The sequence below is a fragment of the Balaenoptera musculus genome, chromosome X (assembly GCF_009873245.2).
Source record: "Balaenoptera musculus isolate JJ_BM4_2016_0621 chromosome X, mBalMus1.pri.v3, whole genome shotgun sequence".
NCBI classification, from domain to species: domain Eukaryota; kingdom Metazoa; phylum Chordata; class Mammalia; order Artiodactyla; family Balaenopteridae; genus Balaenoptera; species Balaenoptera musculus.
This window is the reverse complement of record NC_045806.1, coordinates 96,776,127-96,800,546: the sequence shown is the minus strand read 5'-3', so window position 1 is coordinate 96,800,546 and position 24,420 is coordinate 96,776,127. Positions and strand designations below refer to the sequence as shown.

General features: G+C 35.4%; 1 protein-coding gene across 3 annotated transcripts in view; it reads left to right on the top strand.

Annotated features, from left to right (window-relative positions):
- Window positions 1–24,420, top strand: part of IL13RA2 (interleukin 13 receptor subunit alpha 2) — a 61,001-nt gene that overhangs the window by 21,944 nt on the left and 14,637 nt on the right. The window contains exons 6-10 of one of the 3 annotated variants that reach the window (XM_036840233.1): window positions 3,557–3,741; window positions 4,691–4,836; window positions 6,564–6,708; window positions 10,080–10,195; window positions 10,954–11,062. In XM_036840233.1, the coding sequence (XP_036696128.1) occupies window positions 3,557–3,741; window positions 4,691–4,836; window positions 6,564–6,708; window positions 10,080–10,195; window positions 10,954–11,001 (640 nt within the window). In that variant the 3' untranslated portion in view covers window positions 11,002–11,062. Of the gene's footprint in view, window positions 1–3,556; window positions 3,742–4,690; window positions 4,837–6,563; window positions 6,709–10,079; window positions 10,196–10,953; window positions 11,063–24,420 lie in introns of those variants that run through there. The other 2 variants (XM_036840234.1, XR_005018368.1) reach the window with 2 other exon arrangements.

Below are 24,420 nucleotides of genomic sequence, written 5' to 3'. Positions count from 1 at the left end.
AGTATGAGTAACTGTATTTTCATTAAATTAAATTCATTATATTTTTTCAGAGTTGTATTTATGATGAAGTTTATTTACAATTATTTGGGATTTTCAATGGGAGTAAGTAGGTTTAGGCTGTAGCTACTAGAAAGCACTCTATGGGTGATAATAAGGAATGCAGTCATTGTTTCTGTACTGGATTAAATATTTTGTATCTTTTAGATAGATGGAGTTATAACCTAACAAGTTTTGGCATATTTCATATTCTTGCCTTTCGATCCTTTTTCTGACTTCCCTACCTTTGTTAACTGTCACTAAGGCTTTTAAACTTACAACCATCTTGAATCTTCTATCTCCTTCATTCCTTAATTGTTTCATGGTAACATTAATCACCATAATCAACAATGATACTCCTTTGCAAGGTCTCACATCTGTTCTTTACTTCCCATTTCTACTGTAAGAACTCTTCTTCAGGCTTACCTCATTCCACACCTGTATGATTGCCATAGCCTCCCAAATGATGGTCTCTCTGCTTCTAGTCTCTCCCCTTCCTATTCATTCTGCACACTGCAGCCAGATTTATCTTCCTATTCTGCTATTTTCATATGCCATTCTTTTGCTCAAAAACCTGCCGTGGCTACTCACTGCCTCCAGGATAAAGTCTAGGCCATTCAAGTCTCTGCCTCACTGCATCACTGCCTTTCCAACGTTACCTTCTACTACCACCAATGTGAATGTTCTGCTCCATTTAGACCCATCTCTACATATTTTTCTATCCATGTTATGATTGATCTTTTATGCCTTTGTGTGCATTGGTACCTAGAATACCATCTGACTCTCTCTTTCACTAACACTTATCCATCCTTCAAGACCCATCTGGTATTCAATTTCATTAACCCTTTACTGCTCACATTAGCTTCTGTTCAGTTTTTCTCTGAACTATTATTTATTATAGTTCTTAATTACTTATTGTCCAGATGACCTTTAAATTTTTGTCACATATGTACGCTTTGTCTCCTTCCTCTCTTAAATTTTTAAGAGATTGGTGGGCACAAGCTATTTCTGATACTTCTCTTGACTGTCTCTGCTGTGCTATGCCCATAGTAGATTATCGCTAAATATTCATTAAATGAATGAACCAAGTGATGATAATAACATTGGTAAGTTGATAGATAAGTATCAGAACTTATGCATTTTTAAATAACAGAAAAAACAAGAGAGGACAAAGCATTACTCTTTGTGAGTCTCAGGCACAAATTATCATGGTGTTTTTCTTTAGAAAATTACTATGTATAAGCAATAAGGTATAAGCTATTAACAATCCTGAGTACTGGGTTCTAATCCATGTTATGGCATCACTTAACTTAGTGGTCTTGGGCAAACAGTTTCTTGTTTTGGGGTCTCAGTTTCCTCATCTGGAATTGGATGGGTCAATTTCTAAGGTCTAGTTTATTTGTTCATTAATTCAATAAATATTAAGCAATTATTAAATGCCAGGTATTGTTCTAGATAAAAAGAAGTATGAATAAGGCAAAGTCCCTGCCCTCTTGTACATTGTAGCTCATGTTTAACATAACTTTATCCTCACCTTAGTAAAGTAGTGAGGAATAAATATTGACATTTTAGAGACTGGAAAATAAGGGTACCGTGAGGCTTTCCACTGGCATAAAGTAAATTATGTGAAGTCAAACCTAGAAGGCAAATATCCCAAACTCTAACCAGGTGAACTAAACCAGAGACTACAATTTTGCAGACTTGGCCTAAAATAAATACTTGGCATAAAGTGAATTCAGTAGAGTCCAGATATTTGTACCAGCACATTATCAGCTGCTAGATTAGCCTCATTGCAAATGGGATTTTGGCTGCTTTTACAGTAATGTCAATTTTGTATTACAAGTTATTCTTTAGGAAAATAAACCAGGCATTTGTTCCTTTGGAAATCAGTAGGGAAATTCTCCCCTAATTCCCATTAGCTTTATTACTGAAAAGAGGTTAACTTTCAATGATACAACAACATTTCTTGTCTAGGAGAATGGGAAATTACATATTTACTTGCCAAACAGCTCCTCTTTTTCTTTTTGAGCCCCTGTTGGCTTTTCTGAGGTTTATCTCTTGATGTGTATTATATCCTCAGAGGATTTTAATTCATTTTATTAAACATAACCATATTTTGTAAGTCTGCTTTTATTTTTTATCAAAAAATTTTCTCTTTTTAATTTTGTATATTTTTTATATTTAATTTTTGTTTTATATTGGAGTATAGTTGATTTACAATGTTGTGTTAGTTTCAAGTGTATAGCAAAGTGATTCAGTTATACATATACATATATCCATTCCTTTTCAGATTCTTTTTCCATATAGGTTATTACAGAATATTGAGTAGAGTTCCCTGTGCTATATAGTAGGTACTTGTTGATTTTCTATTTTATATATAGTAGTGTGCATATGTTAATCCCAAACTCCTAATTTATCCCTTCCCCCTTTGGTAACCATAAGTTTGTTTCTGAAGTCTGTGAGTCTGTTTCTGTTTTGTAAATAAGTTCATTTGTATCATTTTTTTAGATTCCACATATAAGTGATATCATATGATATTTGTCTTTCTCTTTCTGACTTACTTCACTTAGCATGATAATCTCCAGGTCCATCCATGTTGCTGCAAATGGCATTATTTCATTCTTTTTTTATGGCTGAGTAATATTCCATTGTATATATGTACCACATCTTCTTTATCCATTCCTCTGTTGATGGACATTTAGGTTGCTTCCATGTCTTGGCTACTGTAAATAGTGCTGCTGTGAACATTGGGGTGCATGTATCTTTTTGAATTAGTTTTCTCCGGCTATATGCCTGGAGTGGGATTGCTGGATCATATGGTAGTTCTATTTTTAGTTTTTTAAGGAACCTCCATACTGTTTCCCATAGTGGTTGTACCAATTTACATTCCTACCAACAGTGTGGGAGGTTTCCCTTTACTCCACACCCTCTCCAGCATTTATTGTTTGTAGACATTTTGATGATGGCCCTTTTGAGTAGTGTGAGGTGATACCTCATTGTAGTTTTGCTTTGCATTTCTCTAATAATTAGCGATGTTGAGCATCTTTGCATGTGCTTTTTGGCCATCTTGTAAGTCTGCTTTTAAATCTGTTTTCTTATTAAAAAATCTGTTTTCTTCTAATAAGTTCTCCAGTACAATAGAAAAAAAGCAGTATCATTTAGGATTATCAATATAAACCCCATATTTTCTTAATAGGAATCTTATTCTTTGATTCTCAAATCCTGTTGGTGAGTCAACATAACCTAAGTATATGAGTAAGAATTCTTGCCTTATATCTGAGATTTTGTAAAGACTCCCACCAGATTGTAAGCTCTGTAAAATCATGGCCTATGTCTACTTTCCTTACTATTGTAACCCTAGCACTTATCATAGGATCTGGCACATAGTTGGTGCTCAATGAATACTGTATGTTATTAAATGATTTTTTATTTACCTAGTATCTTAAAATAATTGAAAATTGACTACCATGCTACTAGAAGATATTGGTAAACACAGTTCTTACAACACTTCTGTTTACAGGTATGAGGGCTTGGACCATGTGTTACAGTGTGCCAATTACATCAAGGCTAACAGAAAAAATATTGGATGCACGTTTCCCTACTTGGAGTCATCAGACTATAAAGATTTCTACATCTGTGTTAATGGATCATCAGAATCCCAATTTATCAGACCCAGCTATTTCATTTTTCAGCTTCAAAATATAGGTGAGGTAAACAAACAACTTCAGAACGTTTCCAGTTTAGGCCATTTACAATTGACCATGTGGAAGAGAAGAGGTAGAGATAGAGATAGAGATAAAAGAGATACCTACAGAAATGAAAAGCCAGAAAACTGGGGGCCAACAGAGTATGAGGAAGCACTGATTAAATATGAAAGTATGGAAGATAAGGAATTGAATGAGTATAAAGTATCATTTTCATTTAGAACTCACAATTTGTTTCCCAGCTTGAGTCTGTCTGCTATAAAGTATTTTTGTCCAGTGTTAGTGATGGAGTAATTATGGAATCACTTATTCCCAGGCCTCAATAGGCACATGGGTGGATATTTTCTGAGCTTGTGTTCTCAGTCCTAACAGTTACGAGAATGACAGGTTCTAGGGTCAGCCATACCTGGGTCTGAATCTTGAATTTACCACTTTCTAGCTGTATGACTTTGGACGAGTTACTTTTAACGTGTTTCAATTTCCTTATCAGTAAAATGAGGATAATAGAGGACCACCTCATAGATTTATTGTGAGACATGAATAAGTTTATGATGTAACATTCCTGGTTCACTGCCTGACACATCATAAGCTCTAAATACGAATTAGCTGTTAATAAAAATAGTAGTAGTAATTTGTTGTGGTAGTTGTTTCTAATGCTATAAAATGGAAAAATGACTGTAATGATTTGGATCATCTAACTTTTCTCTTGGACTTAAATATTTGTTAATATGTAACTTATCAAAAAATGAGTTCCCAAAATAACCAGGTTTCTTAATAAACTAATCTTGGTTGGCAAGCAGCTTTGATTTTAACTCACATTATAGAGAATAGTCTTGAGCCACCTAATTTATCCTGGAGGCTTCTGTTAGTAGGTGTCCCTAGCTTTTGATAAGGGCCACTGCTAAACTTTAATAACCTCCATGTTGAAATTATTTCCTTCTGCTTTTCAGTTAAACCTTTGCCACCAGACTACCTTAGTTTTACTGTGAAGAATTCAGAGGAAATTAACCTGAAGTGGAGCATTCCCAAAGGACCTATTCCAGCAAAGTGTTTCATTTATGAAATTGAATTCACAGAAGATGATACTACCTGGGTGGTATGGATATTGCGTTTATTTGAGAAAATCATAAACATAGCCTTTTAAATAAAATGGCAAACATAAGAACCAAAGTCAGTTGCTATCCACATGAAGAAAAGAACATGACATGTACCTTAGTTTAACTTCCAGAAAACCAAATAATCAAATAACCTAGTGGACAAAAGAAAGATGCTTGCAGTCTGAAAGTATTATCAATCAATTATACCAATTTTTTAAAATTAATTAATTAATTTATTTATTTTTGGCTGTGTTGGGTCTTCGTTTCTGTGCGAGGGCCTTCTCTAGTTGTGGCAAGCGGGGGCCACTCTTCATTGCGGTGCGCGGGCCTGTCACTGTCACGGCCTCTCTTGTTGCGGAGCACAAGCTCCAGACGCGCAGGCTCAGTAGTTGTGGCTCACGGGCCTAGTTGCTCTGCGGCATGTGGGATCTTCCCAGACCAGGGCTCGAACCTGTGTCCCCTGCATTGGCAGGCAGATTCTCAACCACTGCGCCACCAGGGAAGCCCCAATTATACCAATTTTAAAGCTACGTAGGTCCTTAGAGATAATCTAGTCACTTGTTTCCAATATTATGTCAAAAAATTAAAGTTGTCAAGCACATGCATAAGACGGATTGCGAAGATGCCTCATGTAAAAAGAACACAAAACAAAAATCACAAACAAACATAAAAACCACTTCTTGAGGAGCAACTATCAGGTCAAAATCAGAATAGAGCCTGGCAGCGCTACCAGAGAATTGCTTGTAGCAGGGAAGACAGGCTAACTGGGGAAGTAAGCAATGGTTCCAAGACTGATTACCCCCCAGCACCAGCAATGTGGTGATGCCTTTAGCCCCACTGTGTTATATGTTAATTTTATTCATTGGTTTCCAACTTAGGGAGTGGTGGAGACAAGTAGGTGAGCCATTAGTTCTAATCAATTCATTTCACATACAGATGAGAAAACTGGGAGTTGAATACATTTACAAGTCCCAAGGAAGTGAATTGACTTACAATCAAATTACACAGCTAGAACTAGAATCCAGATCTCATTCCCAGCCCACTTTAACCTACATTACATTATGCTGTCTCCCAAGAAAAGTTACAACAAAAGAAAAGCTGTTATTTTGGATGAGTAACACTCTTCAGCTCTTTGAAATACAAAATTTAAGTAATCACTTCAGTGATTTTTTCTTTTGGTTGTTTTGAGATCATCCAGCCTTGTGTATTCTCATATTGGAAGGGGTAGTTTCATGCCAAGCCCTGAGCACTATTACACTGGTCTTATGATGATTAACCAAAATAAGAATAAGGGAAAAAAGAAGCTTTGTGTATATGAACTCTACAGTTTCCATAGAAACAACATTCACATGATGACTCTTTTTACTCACTCAGTATATATAGCATTTTCCAATTTATGGAATCTGGGAAATTTGACACTAATCCAAAATGGGTGTCATAAGCACTAAAACTACCTAGGAATTTTGCCCTGTCACACATGCCCTTTACTACTAGTAATCCATTATCACTATAGAAAATAATTTAAATATAAATAAGGAAGAAAAATGAAAAATAAAACACCATACAGAGAGTTGACCAGTGTTAGGATTTTGGTATATACCTTTCTAGTCATTTGATGCAGTTCTTTCATGTAACAAAACCCACTTTGAAAATGACAAATCAAATGGGGTGTGACTACCTGCAGTTAGATCAAATAATGATATCTCATTTTTTCCTTGGCTTTCAGACTACCACAGTTGAAAATGAAATATACATCACAAGAACATCAAATGAAAGCCAGCAATTATGCTTTTTAGTAAGGAGCAAAGTAAATATTTATTGCTCAGATGATGGAATATGGAGTGAGTGGAGTGAAGAACAATGCTGGAAAGGTATAAGATAAAATAACAGTAACTAGAGTATTTCTAGCACTGTTTGAGGAAGAAGATGCCTTACTGGATGTCATAGGTCACTACAGTTCAGTGACACTGGTTATGAAGGTCATAGGGTCAACTCTTCTTCATTATTTTTTTATTGAAGTATAAGTTATAGGTGTACAATATAGTGATTCACAATTTTTAAAGGTTATATATACTCCATTTATAGTTATTATAAAATATTGGCTATATTCCATATTTTTATAGATGTCTATAACATTAATTGAGCTGTATCTTTTCCACATTCCAAGATTTAATAGATTCTGTTTGATTCTTCCTACTTTCATTTGACAAACTAATCTTACCTGTTTTGCTTTGATTTTACTAGTGGATTACTTTCCAGTGGTAGTCTTAGCTCCAAAGTATGGTGGCACTATTCTCGAGCTTCTTACATACTAACTAGATGTTAACCAAATCTGCGTGTATTAGTACCAATTGTAGTCATACATTTACTCTGAAGTTTTACTTACAAGCATATATGTATTTTATCAGAATCTTGACATTATTGTGTGCCTTCTTTATATGGTTTTGAAAAACTATGTGCTCATTATTCAAATTTTTTATAGTCTGTGCCTTTTCCCTATTGAGAGTTAAAGGAATCCATTTATACAATGTTAGAAAGAAGGAGCAATCATAAAATATGTTGACATAGTTATTGAAGAAAATATATTTAAAAAAAGAACAGTAACTAAACTATTTTGCTAACTATTGGCTAGCAAAATAATTTTCTCTCAGTGTATTTTGTAATCATGGAAGTCAAAATACTCTTGCATATAGTCTGTAAACAGAGAAGATAAATTAGCAATCACCACAATCGAACATAGATTTATGGAAAATCTAATGTTCAGTTTTAACTAGTTTAAGAGTCTTGTTATAGTTCAGTCATCAACATCTTGCTTTTCTGACTGTCAGTAAAGAGAATATGCTAGTTCTTTGTGGGGAAGCCTATTTTAATCAATATTTTCCTATGCTTTCAATTTTCAAGAGAACAGCAATCTTAAAGCAAGGATAGGTAGCATACACTCGTTTTTGAGTGTCTGGTACTGTGCCTAATGAATATTTTTCTAATTAATATGTCATCATTAGTAAAATGCACATTCCGTTCACTTCCAACACTGATTTAAAGTGACATGATAAAAGACATATTTAAATTAAATATATTTGGGATTGACCTGTACACACTGCTATATTTAAAATAGATAACCAACGAGGACCTACTGTATGGCACAGGGAACTCTGCTCAGTACTCTGTAATAAACCTAAATGGGAAAAGAATTTGAAAAAGAATAGATACATGTATATGTATAACTGAATCACTTTGCTGTACACCTGAAACTAATACAACATTGTTAATCAACTAGACTCCAATATAAAATTAAAAATTAAAAAAAGAAAATAAACTTTCATAGAAGACAAAAAATAGCAATATAAACTAAAAAATCTTGAGAATGAGGCAAAATATTATTGTACTTCACAGTATACTGGCTTTATCAATAGAAAATATTAATAGTTGTTTGAAATTGAAGGAGATTAACTCAGCATTGCTCTTTCACATAAAGGTATATAAGTACATATACAGATATAGGTGCAAACATAATGGCATTTCTATCAATCATTCATCTCCTTTTATGTTGTTCCATTATAATAGAATTTGTGTTTGACTGTAATCTCCCTATTAATATAGTGGTATCATTGTTCTCTTTCATACATCAAATATTTATTAAGCACTTACTATGTGTCAGACTCTTTCAGGCACTGGAGATATAGCAGTAAAAGAAAAATCCTTGTCCTCATGGAATTTATATTTTATTCCCAAGTTGAGTAGAGATAGATAATAAATAAAGAAGCCAAATATATCATATAATCACTAAGGGCTATGGAGAAAAAATAGGCAGAGAGAGGAAGAACTCAATTAACTAAAGATATATAGAATCAGAAAGAATACTTACTTGTTCTGTTTTTCATTTTTGTCACTAATATAAGAAATCTGGAGACTCTGTGGACCTGACACTGAGAAAGTCATGCCCTGAATTATATCTTGTTATTATTCAGTGCATGGTTTAAAGTAGATATGGTGAGTTTTTAGGCATATCCTCAAAATATACATCCTTTTATGTATTTTACATGCAATCTTTTTTTTTAATTGAAGAATAGTTGACTTACAATGTTGTTTTTTTGTTTTTTGTTTTTGTTTTTTAAATTTTTTTAATATACACTTAACTGTGTTATTTATGGCAGATTTCTTTTGCCCTGATGGGTATCTCTTGGTAGAATCTTAATAAATTTCAGATTAGGAACAACGACTTTCCTGAGATGCATGTGGTCTTTAGTTCTTTTGGACATTTCTTATTGGATGTTTTAAGTTATAGAAAAATAGCACAATAATTTTTTTTGGAAATGACTATAAGATTAACTCTACTGGAACTTCACAAAAGAAGCCTGTTTTCCCACTGTTAATTTTGCATGCCAGAAAACTTACGCTATTAGTCATTTCTCTGGATTATATCCTTGCAATTCTTAACTGAACTGAGCCTATGAATTTGGTAATTTTCTAGTAGAAAATAAGATCCTAAGGGAATAGGACAAAGAAAAATGTGGGGTTGGAGGTAGGTTTGAGTATAGATTTAGGCCTAGGATTCTAAGTGTTCCATAGTATTTCAAAACATGTGGGAGATACTAGTTTTAGAAGGACAAGCTTTGTGTACTTTTAAGTTTATCTAGTGATTGCTCATTTCTTGCTATGCAGACAAACCATTAAAACTTCATCCCTAAAAAAAGAAAAAAAAAAAAAAGAAGAGAAAAACCTCATCTCTTTAGTCTCCAGAATGTAAGGCAACTTTTAAAACATGACCTTTAAAGACTAGCTCCATTATTTGCACTGAGACTTTTATTGAAGACCTGCTTTCACTCACTACATCATTGTATGATATAATGTAAACATTTGAGTTATTGAGAGTTAAGAGATACACAAGACATGTTTATCTAATCACTTGGCTAACGTTTTATCATTTTGTTATTATGAAAAATTCGCAAGGTCAAATTTTAAACAAAATCATATAAGAAAATAAGAATGGGGCTTTAGGTAGTTATTTTTCTAAGCAAAATAAAGAGCTGTCACAGTTCAGTAAAGCAGTACAGCAAAAAAGTGCACAAATGAAAGGAATGCTGTTCTCAAGCATCACTATGGTATCTATGGCAAATAGGAAGAAGTTGCCAAGTTTAACTCAGTTCTTCACCATTTACTAGTTTATTTATAAAATAATTCAGTTTTTAAAATAATTGTACACATCTAACCCTTCCCCCTTTTTTGGTGATTTTAATCCTAGGTGACATATGGAAGGAAACCTTAATATTTTTCTTGATACCATTTGCTTTTGTCTCATTACTTGTTTTGTTAATAACTTGCCTGCTTTTGTATAAGCAAAAAAATTTGCTGAAAATGGTAAGTTGTATGACATTACAATGTTTAGTCTGAGATAGTAGATAAAAAATATTTTGCATTTAGAACTGATGGACCTACATTTTATAATTTTGCCTGTACACTGTGAGTGTTCGTTGATGTTGTGTAGACTATGATAATGTCTTCAGGGAAAGTACAGTAATTTAAAAAATCAACCCTAAAAAGCTACGTTTTGGGGTGGATTTACTTTTGAATGAAATATAAGAATAATGCTTTAGAACATGAAACACTATTTACCTCTAGATAAAGGAAAAATATGAGAATTACAGGAGAAAAGCAGGATTGGGGAAAGGAAAGAGTGACTTAAAATGGACATAGACTGAGATATACTACTAGTGTGCCACAGGCAAAAGATCACAAAGATTAAAAAAACTTGGTGCGTACCCTGCAAGAGCTCACACTCTAGTTGGAGGAGCTAGAATCTATACAAAAAAATATAACCTTCATTATGAGCTGATTTTAGCTGATTGCTATTTGAGTTATACAGATAATGCTATAGAATTTCAGAAGATGGAGGGACCACTATGGGTTGGTGAGCTTTAAGGAGGAAGTGTGACTTGGAGAAAAAATATCTTAATGCCAAGTCTTTTAAAGATAAAGAGAACTGTGAATGTGTGTGAAATGTTTTGCTTTATTTCTCTGCTGAATGCTTTTTTGTCTATTTCTCTGAGTTATTAATCTAAGTGAAATAGTTTGTGTTATTAATGACTGTTAATAATGGAGTCCTTTCTTAATTTCAGATTTTTCATACAAAAAAAGAAGCCTTTTCTAATCAGGAGATACACTGATGACTCAGTAAATTCCAGGCTTATGGCCAAATGTTAAACAAGAGTCTTATCAAACTGATTTTTTCCCCAAATGTTGAATAAATCTTATCTTGAAAGCATTGTTGTATTTAAGTAGGCATTAGATTATTAAAATCCTCAACTAGTAGCAAATTATCTGAATCCTATTAACAGATTTTTTTCTTGTTAAAAACAAAGTTCAACCAATTAAATTGACGATCTAATTGGCTTTATTAGATGATTTATGAATCAGGCAGTATCCCTTCTAGCAAGTAGAGGGGTGCTCTGAGGGGTTGTACAAAACAAAAGGTTTTTATAGGAAGAAGGATGGGCAAGGGTCCTATTAGCAAAAGAAAAAAAAAAAAGATTATTTTTAGGCCAAGACATCTTTTTTGAGGGGGAAGGGAAAGGAAAGGGTTTTATCATGCAGATTGCCTCTTCTTCCTCTTAGGGGATGTAGAGGGCCCATGTGGCAGATGACCTCATTGGTGCTGACCAGAAAATTCCAGGCTGATTGATTAAGATTACATTTCTGGGGAAGGTCAAAACTGCAGTTAGGTTAGTTGTTAAATCTAGGTTTGGTATCATGGGCTTTAGCACAAGTTATGCCTTTTTGGGCCTGTGGTTTTTCTCTTTAACATTCCTCAATCCAAGATGAGAGTGCTGCATGTAGAAAAGTCAAGGGAGGGCTCAGAATCTAATCTGTGATGTATTCATAAAACAATGTGATTTTGTGACTTGCACTGAGCCATAGAGATATTGTCAAATCTTGGAAGATGAGATTCTAGTTTTTTTTCACATTGCACTTGGGATGAAATTATTCACCATGAATAAGGTTGTTTGGCTTTAAAAATAACCTGTGGAGAGGATTAATAAGAAGCAAGAAGTTTTAAATACATTCATAGTCTAAATGTGTGCTTCACATTTCATCAAAAGGTGGGAAGAATGCAGTGCTTAAAAGGCTGAAAATAATGAAATGACTAGAGATCATATTCGAAATATTCAGATATCACAAACTACACAATACAAGCCTGAGAGTTTCCTATACTAGTTGGCAGGCAGTATTTCCTACTTTCTGGTGGTGTGATTTTTTTTTTTTTTTTATTAGTTCAGAGACCAAAAGGCACAAGCCTCTGAAATCAGTAAGAAGCCTTTCAAAGTATATGCAAACTTCAGACTAATTGACAGTTGACTTCTAGGAGAAGACGTGGCAACCTAGTTATAGACAGTTACTTTAAAATTTAGAGAATAATGACCTACAGATTACAATCAAGTTTTAATTTGGATCAATATCTAGTATTATTCATAATAGTTCTACTCTGTGGTCCACAGACCAATAGAGTGGGCATTACCTGGGAGCTTATTAGAAGAAATGCAGAATTCAGGCCCCAACCCAGATGTACTCAGTTAGCAATCTGCATTTTAACAACATCCCCAGGTGATTCATTTGCACATTCAATTTGAAAAACACTAATATATTGCAGTATTCTAGAATGAAAAAGACTAAAATAATATAATGGAGAGGTAAGCCCAGGGGCAGAGTAACTATAGCTTTGACTATCATTGGCACTGATCATCTATCTCTAAAAGGGGGAAAAAGAGCTAAAACTGAGATGTAAAGCAGAATACCATCCTCTACTATCACTTGTGATCAGTGATAGGATGCACCACCATTTCCTCAAGTAGACCTATCCTTGTTAAACATTAAAACCCCCAAGGTAATATGAATTAAGACATAATATGTTTGGCAAATTACTCTCAATTCAGGGCTTGCTAAAGTTCTTAGTGTGTTAAGGGATTGTGGGGAGGAAGAAGGAGTGTGGAGGGGAGAGGTCATGGCTAGGCAGGTAAATCGCAGGCAATCCCATCTTTGGAGGCTGAGTGGGTCTTTGGGACCTAGTATTTCAATTCCCCTGTTCAGAACATGCATAGCAAGCTCTTCTAATCAAAGATTTCTGGAATCCCTGCCATAAACTTAGCAGTCCCTACCAGAATTGCCCCAATAAACTGGCTATGACAACCATGTGGCACCAAATCTGGACAGAGCTGGACCTTGCAAAAGGACCCCTGGAACTCCTGGCCTGCTAGCTGTATAGGTTTATTAACCATTAAGTAATGTGACCCCAAATTTCTGAAATTGAATTTTTTGAAATTGAATTTTTTGAAATGGCTCTCTCTCTTTATTTTTGTTTTGCATTATGATAGAGTTTTAAGGTACTGAATATTTCCCAAATGCTTGGTATATACAGAGTGCCTTAAGCCATGGTCCCCTTCTTGGCCATCTGTCTTCTGCCACCTAGGGCTGCCCTAGCCCCTTACTTTGAAACCCCTCCCCTGGGCTATCCCAGCAACTAAGGAATAATACCTTTTATTTCAGGAGTTCCCTAGGATCCTACTCTTGGGCAAAAGTGAGTGAGGATGGCTTCATGGATATGTGTTCTGTGCAGTTACACAGGGCCCTACTCTTGGATGCTTGGAAGGGCCTCAGCCATGGTTTAATGATCTGCTGTCACCATCTTGAAAATTTTAATCATTTTTGAAGAAGGGGCCCCATATTTTACTCTTTACTGTATCCTGTTATTTATGTAGCCACTCCTGAGAGCCAGCATCAGTTCTGATTTAGTTTTCTCAGGATGTACCATTGAAACATTTTGGACATCACCCCTGGTTTTTTATATCAGTAAATCAATAATTAGAACCTTAGAAATCACTCACCACCCACCCATGCATCCATTCATTTGTCCATCCTTCAATCCAGTTCAACATTTATTGCACAATACCATATTCCAGACACTGTGATAGTCACTAAAATAGCCATCCAGCCTGAGACAGTCATTTGCTTGAAGGGGAGAGAAGTGACATTTATTGAGTATCTACTATGAGTCAACTTCTATGCTAGGTGCTTTATATAACACTATTTCAATAGTCTTTCAATCCTCATCACAATCTGAGAGGTATATAAAGTGCCCATGTTATAAATAAGGAAAAACTTAAGTTAAATAATACATTTAAAGTGTTAAAGCTAGAATGGGAATTCATTATTATTTCCATGCTCTGAACAGTCCTAGGTTCATTCACTCTAAAAATAAGTTATTTGAAAAAGCACTCCTAGATTGGTGGCATGAAGAGCTCGATGGAGCCTCTCTATGAGCAAAACAACCATAACTGGTAAAAATTATTTTAAAAAAATAAATATTTGAAGTATCTAGAAATTGCTCTAAAAGCCTACAGCAAATGGAGAAACATTTACTCAAGAAAATCTGGTAAATCTTGGTAAGATCAGCTAGAGTCTATGGCGTTTGAACCATGAACTATTCCCTACCTCCCACCTTTCCCAGCTCAGTGCAATGGGAACTCTATTCCAGGTGGGTGTAGCTAATAACACGGGACTTGCTCTTTTTCCAGATTTCAGTTTAAGACAATGATTTCTCCCCAGAAGGGGTTGGCCACCAGCATTCTTTATCCTTCCCAGCTCTGTTGCAGAAGCTCTTTTCCAGGCAAGAGAGATCGGAGGCTCCCTTCCTCCACCCAGCTCACATGCATAGGACAGAAACTCTACCCCAGGCATAGTAAGCTGAGAATACTAGGCTTCAATAATCTTCACACCAGTTTCCCTGTAGGGCAGAGGTTCCATTCTGTGAGAGACAAACCAAGAAGACCAGCGATGCCCCATCCCCTCCTGCCTCCCAGCCTAGAGTCTTGCTTGTAACGCGTGGCACTGCAAGAGTAAAAGTTCCTGCCCCCATCTCTGGAGCAGTAGCACAGAGGTTCTGCAAAGGGTGAGAGTCAGGCCATAAGAACAGAGAGCTGTGTAGCTCTCCCTGACTTTATTTGGAATAGAGACTGAGGAAGTTCAAGTCTAAGGGTGCTGTAAAGAAATGCAGATTTTGCTGGTGAGGAAACATAACACAAAAAGGCAGAAGAGGAGATAGAGCTATATAACATTTCTATATGTCACTGTCTTTAAGTTAGTATAAATCTGAAGTAGATCTAATAAGTTAAGCTGTATACTGAAAGTCCACTTAACCACTAAGAAAATAAATATAAATACAGAGAACAATCTTTACAGTAATTCAAATGCTACACTGAAAACATTTACAAAATGAAGGCAATAAAGCGGAAAAAGAAAGAGAAAAACATGAGTCTTTTGTATTCTCACATGGTGAAATGGGGCTAGGGAGCTATGTGGATTCTCTTTTGTAAGAGCATTAATCCCCATTCTTGAGGGCTCCACCCTCATGACCTAAGCATCTCCCAAAGGCCCCACCTCCTAATATTATCACACTGGACATTAGGTTTTCAACATGAATTTTGTGGGGACACAAACATTCAGACAAGAGCTGTGTGTGTGTGTGTCTGTGTGTGTGTGTGTAGTTGAGTTTATTTCTGGGCTCTCTTCTTGCCTAGTGAGCTGTAAGTCTAATCATGTACCAGTACTAGTCATGTACCAGTACTTCTCTATTTAACTATGTAGTCTAATAATATGCTTTAATATCTAGTAAGGATAGCCCTCCATGCTCATTAGTCTTCTTTTTCAGAAATTTCCTGCCTCTTCTTAAATGTTTATTTTTCCACATATATTTTAGAATTAGCTTGTTTTATTCCCCACACCAATCATATTGGTATTTTTGTTGAGATCTCATCATAATTATAGAATAATTTGTGGGAGAATTGATATCTGTACAAAATTTTTCCAATCCAAAAAAATAGGTATCTTTCCATTTTGTCAGGTATTATGTTGTGTTTTTCAGTAGCATTTCAGAGTTGTCTTCAAATAGCTATTGCATGTTTCTTGTTAAATATATTCCTAAGTAATTATCTGTTTGTAGCTTTTGTAAACGGTGTCTTCCATTATAAATGTAATTGGTTGTTAGTATATAGGAACACTTTGTTTTGTATATTGTTATTTTTACCCAGCCATCTTGCTCAATTCCTTTAAAGTACAGTTGTCCCTCGTTATCTGTGGGAGATTAGTTCCAGGACATCCCGCCCCCACCACAGCAGATACCAAAATCCACAGATGCTCAGGTCCCTTATATAAAGTATCATAATATTTTAGTTTTTGCATATAACCTACACACATCCTCCCATATACTTTAAATCATCTCTAGATTATTTATAATACCTAATACAATGTAAATGATATGTAAATAGTTGTAAATACAATGTAAATTCTATGTAAATAGTTGCCAGCACATCATAAATTCAAGTTTTGCTTTTTGGAACTTTCTGGAGTTTTTTTTTTTTTTAATCCACACTTAGTTGAATCCTCAGATGCGAAACCCATGGATAGGAAAGGCCAACCGTATATAATAATTTTCTCTTGGGGTCTCCAGATATACGATTATGTCATCAGCAAGTAATGCTAATGTTACCTCCATCACTCTAGTTTTTAAAAATAAACTTAAAAAAATCTTAGAACAATTTTAGATTTACAAAAAAAAAGCAAAGATAGTACAGAGAGTTCCCATATATCACACATATTATTATTAACTAGAGTCCCTACTTTATTTCTAAGATTTTTCCTACTAAGATTTCCTTAGTTTTTACCTAATGTCCTTTTTCTGTTCCAGGAACCCATCCCAGATCCCACATTACATTTAGTAACCATGTCTCCTTAGGCTCCTCTTGGCTGTGACAATTTCTCAGGCTTTCCTTATTTTTTATGACCTTGATAGTTTTGAGGAGTACTAGTCAGGTATTTTATAAAATGTCCCTCAACTTGGATTTGTCTGATGTTTTTCCTATTAGCCTGGGACTATGGATTTTGGGGGAGGAAGACCACAGAGGAGGAGTGTCCTTTTCATCGAATGATACCAAGGTTACATACTATCAACATGACTTGTCCCTGTTAATGTTGACCTTGACCACTTGGCTGAAGTAGAGTTTGTCAGGTTATTCCACTGTAAAGTTACTCTTTTTCTCCCTCTCCATATTGTTGTATTTTGGGGGAAGGAAGTCACTCTGTGTAGCTCAATCTTAAGGAATAGGGAGTTATACTCCACCTCCCTGAGAGCAGAATTACCTACATAAATTATCTGGAATTCTTCTGCATGGGAAATTGGTCTACTCTCTCACGTTTGTTTATTCAATCATTTATTTCTATCAATGTGAACTCATAGATATTTATTTTATACTTTGGGGTCTCATCCAATATTACTTTATTTATTGTGTTGCTCATATTGTTACAGCTTTGGCCATTGGGAGGTCTTTCCTGTCTTCTTTGACATAACCCCATCACTGTGGGGTTTTTTTATTTTTTAGCACTTCCTTACTTTTTGACACAATAAGCTCCTCCAGGCTCATCTTCTATATTTCCTCTCTGAGCCCTAGAATCAGTAATTTCTCCAAGAAGCCTGGTTACTTTTATTGGAAAATAGTATTAGGAACCAAGATCTGTGCTTATTTCTATGTTGTTGTTTCTTTCAGATTTTGGGAGCATCATTTCTTTTAGACCATTTCAGCTAACAGAACAAAGAAATATATGTGTGTATACTCATATCTCATAATCATATCATATACTCAAATCATATTAGTTATATACACAGATATCTATAAATATTTCTATATATAAATATTTCTGTTTAAAAGTTATACTGATATATCCAACACAGTGATTGGACAGGTAACAGTGATTACCACGTGAATCACTTTGCTATCTATAACCTCCCACTCCAACAGTGAGAAACCTGTCTCCCAGCATCTGCCATCTATTTAATTAGTTGTTAAGTTCAAGTATACATGTATAACAATATCAGGATTGTTAACCTGTACCCCCATGAGAAAGAACATTATCAACTAGAGTACAGTGCTTTTTTCTTTCGCTTTTAGTCTTACAAACTCTGATCATTTCCCAAGTTACTTGTCAGCACCGTTTTCCTCCACCCCTTAGTGAGGTTGTTTCATACATTTGTAATATAGTTAGATTGTTTAGTCAAATTCTGCATTCCATTCTCGATGTCAAAATATTTTTTTTCATATGCATACATTAAGATTCACTTTTTGTGCTGTAAAGTTCTATGGGTTTTGACAAATGTGTAATGTCACGTATTTACCATAACATCATACAGAATAGTTTCACTGCCCTGAAAAATCCTCTATACTACACCTGAACCCCTGGCAACCACTGATATTTTTATTTATAGCTTTACCTTTTCCAGAATGTCATATAATTGATATCATGCAGTGTATAGCCTTTTTCAGACTAGCTTATTTTACTTAGCAACATGCATTCAAGTTTCATCCATCTCTTTTCATGATTTGATAGCTCATTTCTTTTTATTCCTGAATAATAATCTGTTATATTGATGTACCATAGTTTGCTTATCCATTCAGCTATTAAAGGACATCTTGGTTGCTTCCAGTTTGTGTGTGTATGTGTGTGTGTGTATGTGTGGGTGAGAGAGAGAGAGATTATGAATAAAGCTGGTATAAAGTTTGTGTGCATGTTCTTGTGTGGGTATTAGCTTTCACATCAGTTGGTTAAATATCTAGGAGCATAACTGCTAGATCATATGGTAAGACAATGTTTAGCTATGTAAGAAATTGCTTCCAGAGTGACTGTACCATTTTGCATTCCCACTAACAATGAATGAGAGTTCCTGTTGCTCCTCATCTTTGCCAGTAATTGGTATTGTCAGATTTTTGGATTTGACCATTCCAATAAGTGTGTAGTGGTATCTCATTTTAATTCACAAGTATACTTTAAAAAGTTATCTTATTTCCATATTTCCGCTGTAGCATTTACATTGTGTTTTATTACCATAATTTCCACAGGTGTTCTATCTTTAATCTTATGTTTAAATAGATCCACTGCTCAACAAAACTTCTGCTGCTGTTTATACCATCAGTTCTTACTTTGCTAAATTTGTCCTCTAATAATTTTTCTCATTTATATTGGAAAATATTTATTTCTAATTGAACAACACTGTCCACATTTTCTTTTCCTGAGTTTAATGCTTCTACACAAAAGTTTAAGTTCAGCATGAACTTCTCCCACTTTTTATTGTTTGTTTTGTTTTTTGTCTGAGTGTCCAAAGGAGTCTTTCTGTTTCTGAAATCCAGGAACTTTACTAGGATAATGTCTTAATGTCTGTTTTTCTTGGAATGTCATGTGTTCTTTAACATATAAATTCAAATATTTCTTTGAATTTAAGGAAATTTCCTAGTATCAAGCTCTTGAACAATTTTTTCTCATCTAATTTGTCCTTCCCTTTTTCTGGGAAACCAATTATGTATGTGTTGGATCTCCTAGTTATGTCTTAAAAAGTCAACAGTTTCTTTCTAATTCTTTTAAATTCTTTTCCATTTTTTAAAAACCACTTTTCTCAGGTCAGTCTTCCTATTTCTTTCAGTGATTTTAATTATGTTTCTATTCCTTTTTGCTGCTTCCAAAATGGCCTTAATTTCTGTGATAGTTTAATTTTTTTCTTCTACTTTCCTGAACTTTTCCAACTCATTTCAATCTTCTTCTGTCATCTTAACCTTTCTTGAGAATTTTATTTTGTGTCCTTTATTTTTTTTAAAGACAAGGTGTTTTTTCCATTCACGTCTTTGAATTCTTAGCTATATGTTTGGTCATGATTTGCCCCTGTTTCACAGCAATATGTTTTAGTGAATACTGTTCATCTACTATTTGTTTACCTTTTTCTTCTTTTTTTTCTTGTAGCATATTTGCTACATATATGGTTCCTTTAAAATTATAATTTGGCAGGTTCCCAAACTCCACGAGGACAGGAGCTCCTTTGTTCAGGACGCTGCCCTATGTGTCTCTTCATCTGGCTGTTGGAAAACTGCTGTCAGGCAAGGAGTCTCCTCCATTCTGCCTTATTGTAATTGACCAAAAATCTATTTCATGAAAGCCATCAAAAGACAAGAATCAAACGGTTCCTGGACCAGCATTTGTATCCAGAATTCAATTCTAATGGCACTGCTTTAGTTGTTAATTTCCATCACAGCTGTACATAATGGGCTTTCTCAGACTTCAATTCATGATTCCTGGGAGAGCTGTGAAAAAAAGAGAACCTGGTCTTGGTGCTCCAGCCTGATGTCAGGCCTGAGCCTCCAAGGTGGGAGAGCCAAGTTCAGGAGTTCAGGACATTGAACCACCAGAGACCTCCTGGACCCATGTAATATCAATTGACAAGCGCTCTCCCAGAAATCTCCATCTCAATGCTAAAAGACCCAGCTCCACCCAATGGCCAGCAAGTGCCAGTGCTGGATGCCCCATGCCAAACAACTAGCAAGACAGGAACACAACCCCACCCATCAGCAGAGAGGCTGCCTAAAATCATACTAAGTTCACAGACACTCCAAAACACACTGCCAGATGCGGCCCTGCCCACCAGAACACAGGCACCAGTCCCCTCCACCAGGAAGCCACTGAACCAACCTCACCCACTGGGGGCAGACACCAAAAACAACAGGAACTAATAACCTGGTGCCTGCAAAAAGGAGACCTCAAACACAGTAAGTGAAGCAAAATGAGAAGACAGAGGAATATGCAGCAGATGAAGGAGCAAGGTAAAAACCCATCAGACCAAACAAATGAAGAGGAAGTAGGCAGTCTACCCGAAAAAGAATTCAGAGTAATGATAGTAATGATGATCTAAAGTCTTGGAAATAGAATGGAGAAAATACAAGAAACGTTTAACAAGGGCCTAGAAGAACTAAAGAGCAAACAAACAAACAATGATGAACAACACAGTAAACGAAATTAAAAATTCTCTAGAAGGAATCAATAGCAGAACAACTGAGGCAGAAGAATGGATAAGTGACCTGGAAGATAAAATAGTGGAAATAACTACCACAGAGAAGAATAAAGAAAAAAGAATGAAAAGAATTCAGGACACTCAGACCTCTGGGACAACATTAAATGCACCAACATTCGAATTATAGGGGTCCCAGAAGAAGAAGAGAAAAAGAAAGGGACTGAGAAAATATTTGAAGAGATTATAGTTGAAAACTTCCCTAACATGGGAAAGGAAATAGTCAATCAAGTCCAGGAAGTGCAGAGAGTCTCATACAGGATAAATCCAAGGAGAAACATGCCAAGACACATATTAATCAAACTATCAAAAATTAAATACAAAGAAAAAATATTAAAAGCAGCGAGGGAAAAACAACAAATAACATACAAGGGAATCCCCATAAGGTTAACGCTGATCTTTCAGCAGAAACTCTGCAAGCTAGAAGGGAGTGGAAGGACATAGTTAAAGTGATGAAAGGGAAAAACCTGCAACCAAGATTACTCTACGCAGCAAGGATCTCATTCAGATTTGACAGAGAAATTAAAACCTTTACAGACAAGCAAAAGTTAAGAGAATTCAGCACCACCAAACCAGCTTTACAACAAATGCTAAAGGAACTTCTCTAGGCAGGAAACACAATAGAAGGAAAAGACCTACAAAAACAAACCCAAAGCAGTTAAGAAAATGGTAATAGGAACATACATATTGATAATTACCTTAAATGTAAGTGGATTAAATGCTCGAACCAAAAGACATAGACTGGCTGAATGGATACAAAAACAAGACCTGTATATAGGCTGTCTACAAGAGACCCACTTCAGACCCAGGGACACATACAGACTGAGAGTGAGGGTATGGAAAAGATATTCCGTGCAAATGGAAATCAAAAGAAAGCTGGAGTAGCAATTCTCATATCAGACAAAATAGACTTTAAAATAAAGACTATTACAAGAGACAAAGAAGGACACTACATAGTGATCAAGGGATCAATCCAAGAGGAAGGTATAACAATTGTAAATATTTATGCACCCAACATAGGAGCACCTCAATACATAAGGCAAATGCTAACAGCCATAAAAGGGGAAATCAACAGTAACAATCATAGTAGGGGACTTTAACACCCCACTTTTACCAAGGGACAGATCATGCAAAATGAAAATAAATAAAGAAACATAAGCTTTAAATGACACATTAGACAAGTTGGACTTAATTGCTATTTATAGGACATTCCACCCAAAACCAACAGAATACACTTCCTTCTCAAGTGCTCATGGAACATTCTCCAGGATAGATCATATCCTGGGTCACAAATGAAGCCTTGGTGAATTTAAGAAAATTGAAATCATATCAAGTATCTTTTCCGACCACAATATTATGAGAGTAGATATCAATACAGGAAAAAAACTGTAAAAAATACAAACACATGGAGGCTAAACAATACACTACTAAATAACCAAGAGATCACTGAAGAAGTCTAAGGTAAATCTAAAAATACCTAGAAACAAAAAACAGTTAAAACCTGATGACGCAAAACCTATGGGATGCAGCAAAAGCAGTTCTAAGAGGGAAGTGTATAGCAATACAATCCTACCTCAAGAAACAAGAAAAATCTCAAATAAACAACCTAACCTTACACCTAAAGCAATTAGACAAAGAAGAACAAAAAAAACCCAAAGTTAGCAGAAGGAAAGAAATCATAAAGATCAGATCAGAAATAAATGAAAAAGAAATGAGAGAAACAATAGCAGAGGTCAATAAAACTAAAAGCTGGTTCTTTGAGAAGATAAACAAAATTGATAAACCATTAGCCAGACTCATCAAGAAAAAAAGGAAGAAGACTCAAATCAATAGAATTAGAAACGAAAAAGGAGAAGTAAAAACTGACACTGCAGAAATACGAAGGATCATGAGAGATTACTACAAGCAACTATATGCCAATAAAATGTACAACCTGGAAGAAATGGGCAAATTCTTAGAAAAGCACAACCTGCCGAGACTGAACCAGGAAGAAATAGAAAATATAAACAGACCAATCACAAGCACTGAAATTGAGACTGTGATTAAAATCTTCCAACAAACAAAAGCCCAGGACCAGATGGCTTCACAGGTGAATTCTATCAACATTTAGAGAAGAGCTAACACCTATCCTTCTCAAACTCTTCCAAAATATAGCAGAGGGAGGAACACTCCCAAACTCATTCTACAAGGCCACCATCCCCCTGACACCAAAACCAGACAAAGATGTCACAAAGAAAGAAAACTACAGGCCAATATCACTGATGAACATAGATGCAAAAATCCTCAACAAAATACTAGCAAACAGAATCCAACAGCACATTAAAAGGATCATACACCATGATCAAATGGGGTTTATCCCAGCAATGCAGGGATTCTTCAATATATGCAAATCAATCAATGTGATACACCATATTAACAACTTGAAGGATAAAAACCATATGATCATCTCAATAGATGCAGAAAAAGGTTTCGACAAAATTCAACACCTATTTATGATAAAATCTCTCTAGAAAGTAGGTGTAGAGGGAACCTACTTCAACATAATAAAGGCCATATATGACAAACCCACAGCCAACATCATTCTCAATGGTGAAAAACTGAAACCATTTCCTCTAAGATCAGGAACATGACAAGGTTGCCCACTCTCACCACTATTATTCAACATAGTTTTAGAAGTTTTAGCCACAGCAATCAGAGAAGAAAAAGAAATAAAAGTCATCCAAATTGAAAAAGAAGAAGTAAAGCTGTCAGTGTTTCCAGATGACATGATACCATACATAGAGAATCCTAAAAATGCTACCAGAAAACTACTAGAGCTAATCAATGAATTTGGTAAAGTTGCAGGATACAAAATGAATGCACAGAAATCTCTTGCATTCCTATACACTAATGACGAACAATCTGAAAGAGAAATTAAGGAAACACTGCCATTTACCATTGCAACAAAAAGAATAAAACACCTAGGAATAAACCTACCTAAGGAGGCAGAAGACCTGTATGCAGAAAACTATAAGACACTGATGAAAGAAATTAAAGACGATACAAAGAGATGGAGAGATACACCATGTTCTTGGATTGGAATAATCAACATTGTGAAAATGACTATACTGCCCAAAGCAATCTACAGATTCAATGCAATCCCTATCGGACTACCAATGGCATTTTTCACAGAACTAGAACAAAAAATTTCACAATCTGTATGGAAACACAAAGGACCCTGAATAGCCAAAGCAATCTTGTGAAAGGAAAACGGCGCTGGAGAAATCAGGCTCCCTGATTTCAGCCTACACTACAAAGCTGCAGTAATCAAGACAGGATGGTACTGGCACAAAAACAGAAATATAGATCAATGGAACAGGATAGAAAGCCCAGAGATAAACCCACACACATACTGTCAACTTATCTTTGATAAAGGAGGCAAGAATATACAACGTAGAATAGACAGCCTCTTTAATAAGTGGTGCTGGCAAAACTGGAGAGCTACCTGTAAAAGAATGAAATTAGAACACTTCCTAACACCATACACAAAAATCAACTCAAAACGGATTTAAGACCTAAATCTAAGGCCACACACTATAAAACTCTTAGAGGAAAACATGGGCACAACACTCTATGACATAAATCACAGCAAGATCCTTTTTGACCCACGTCCTAG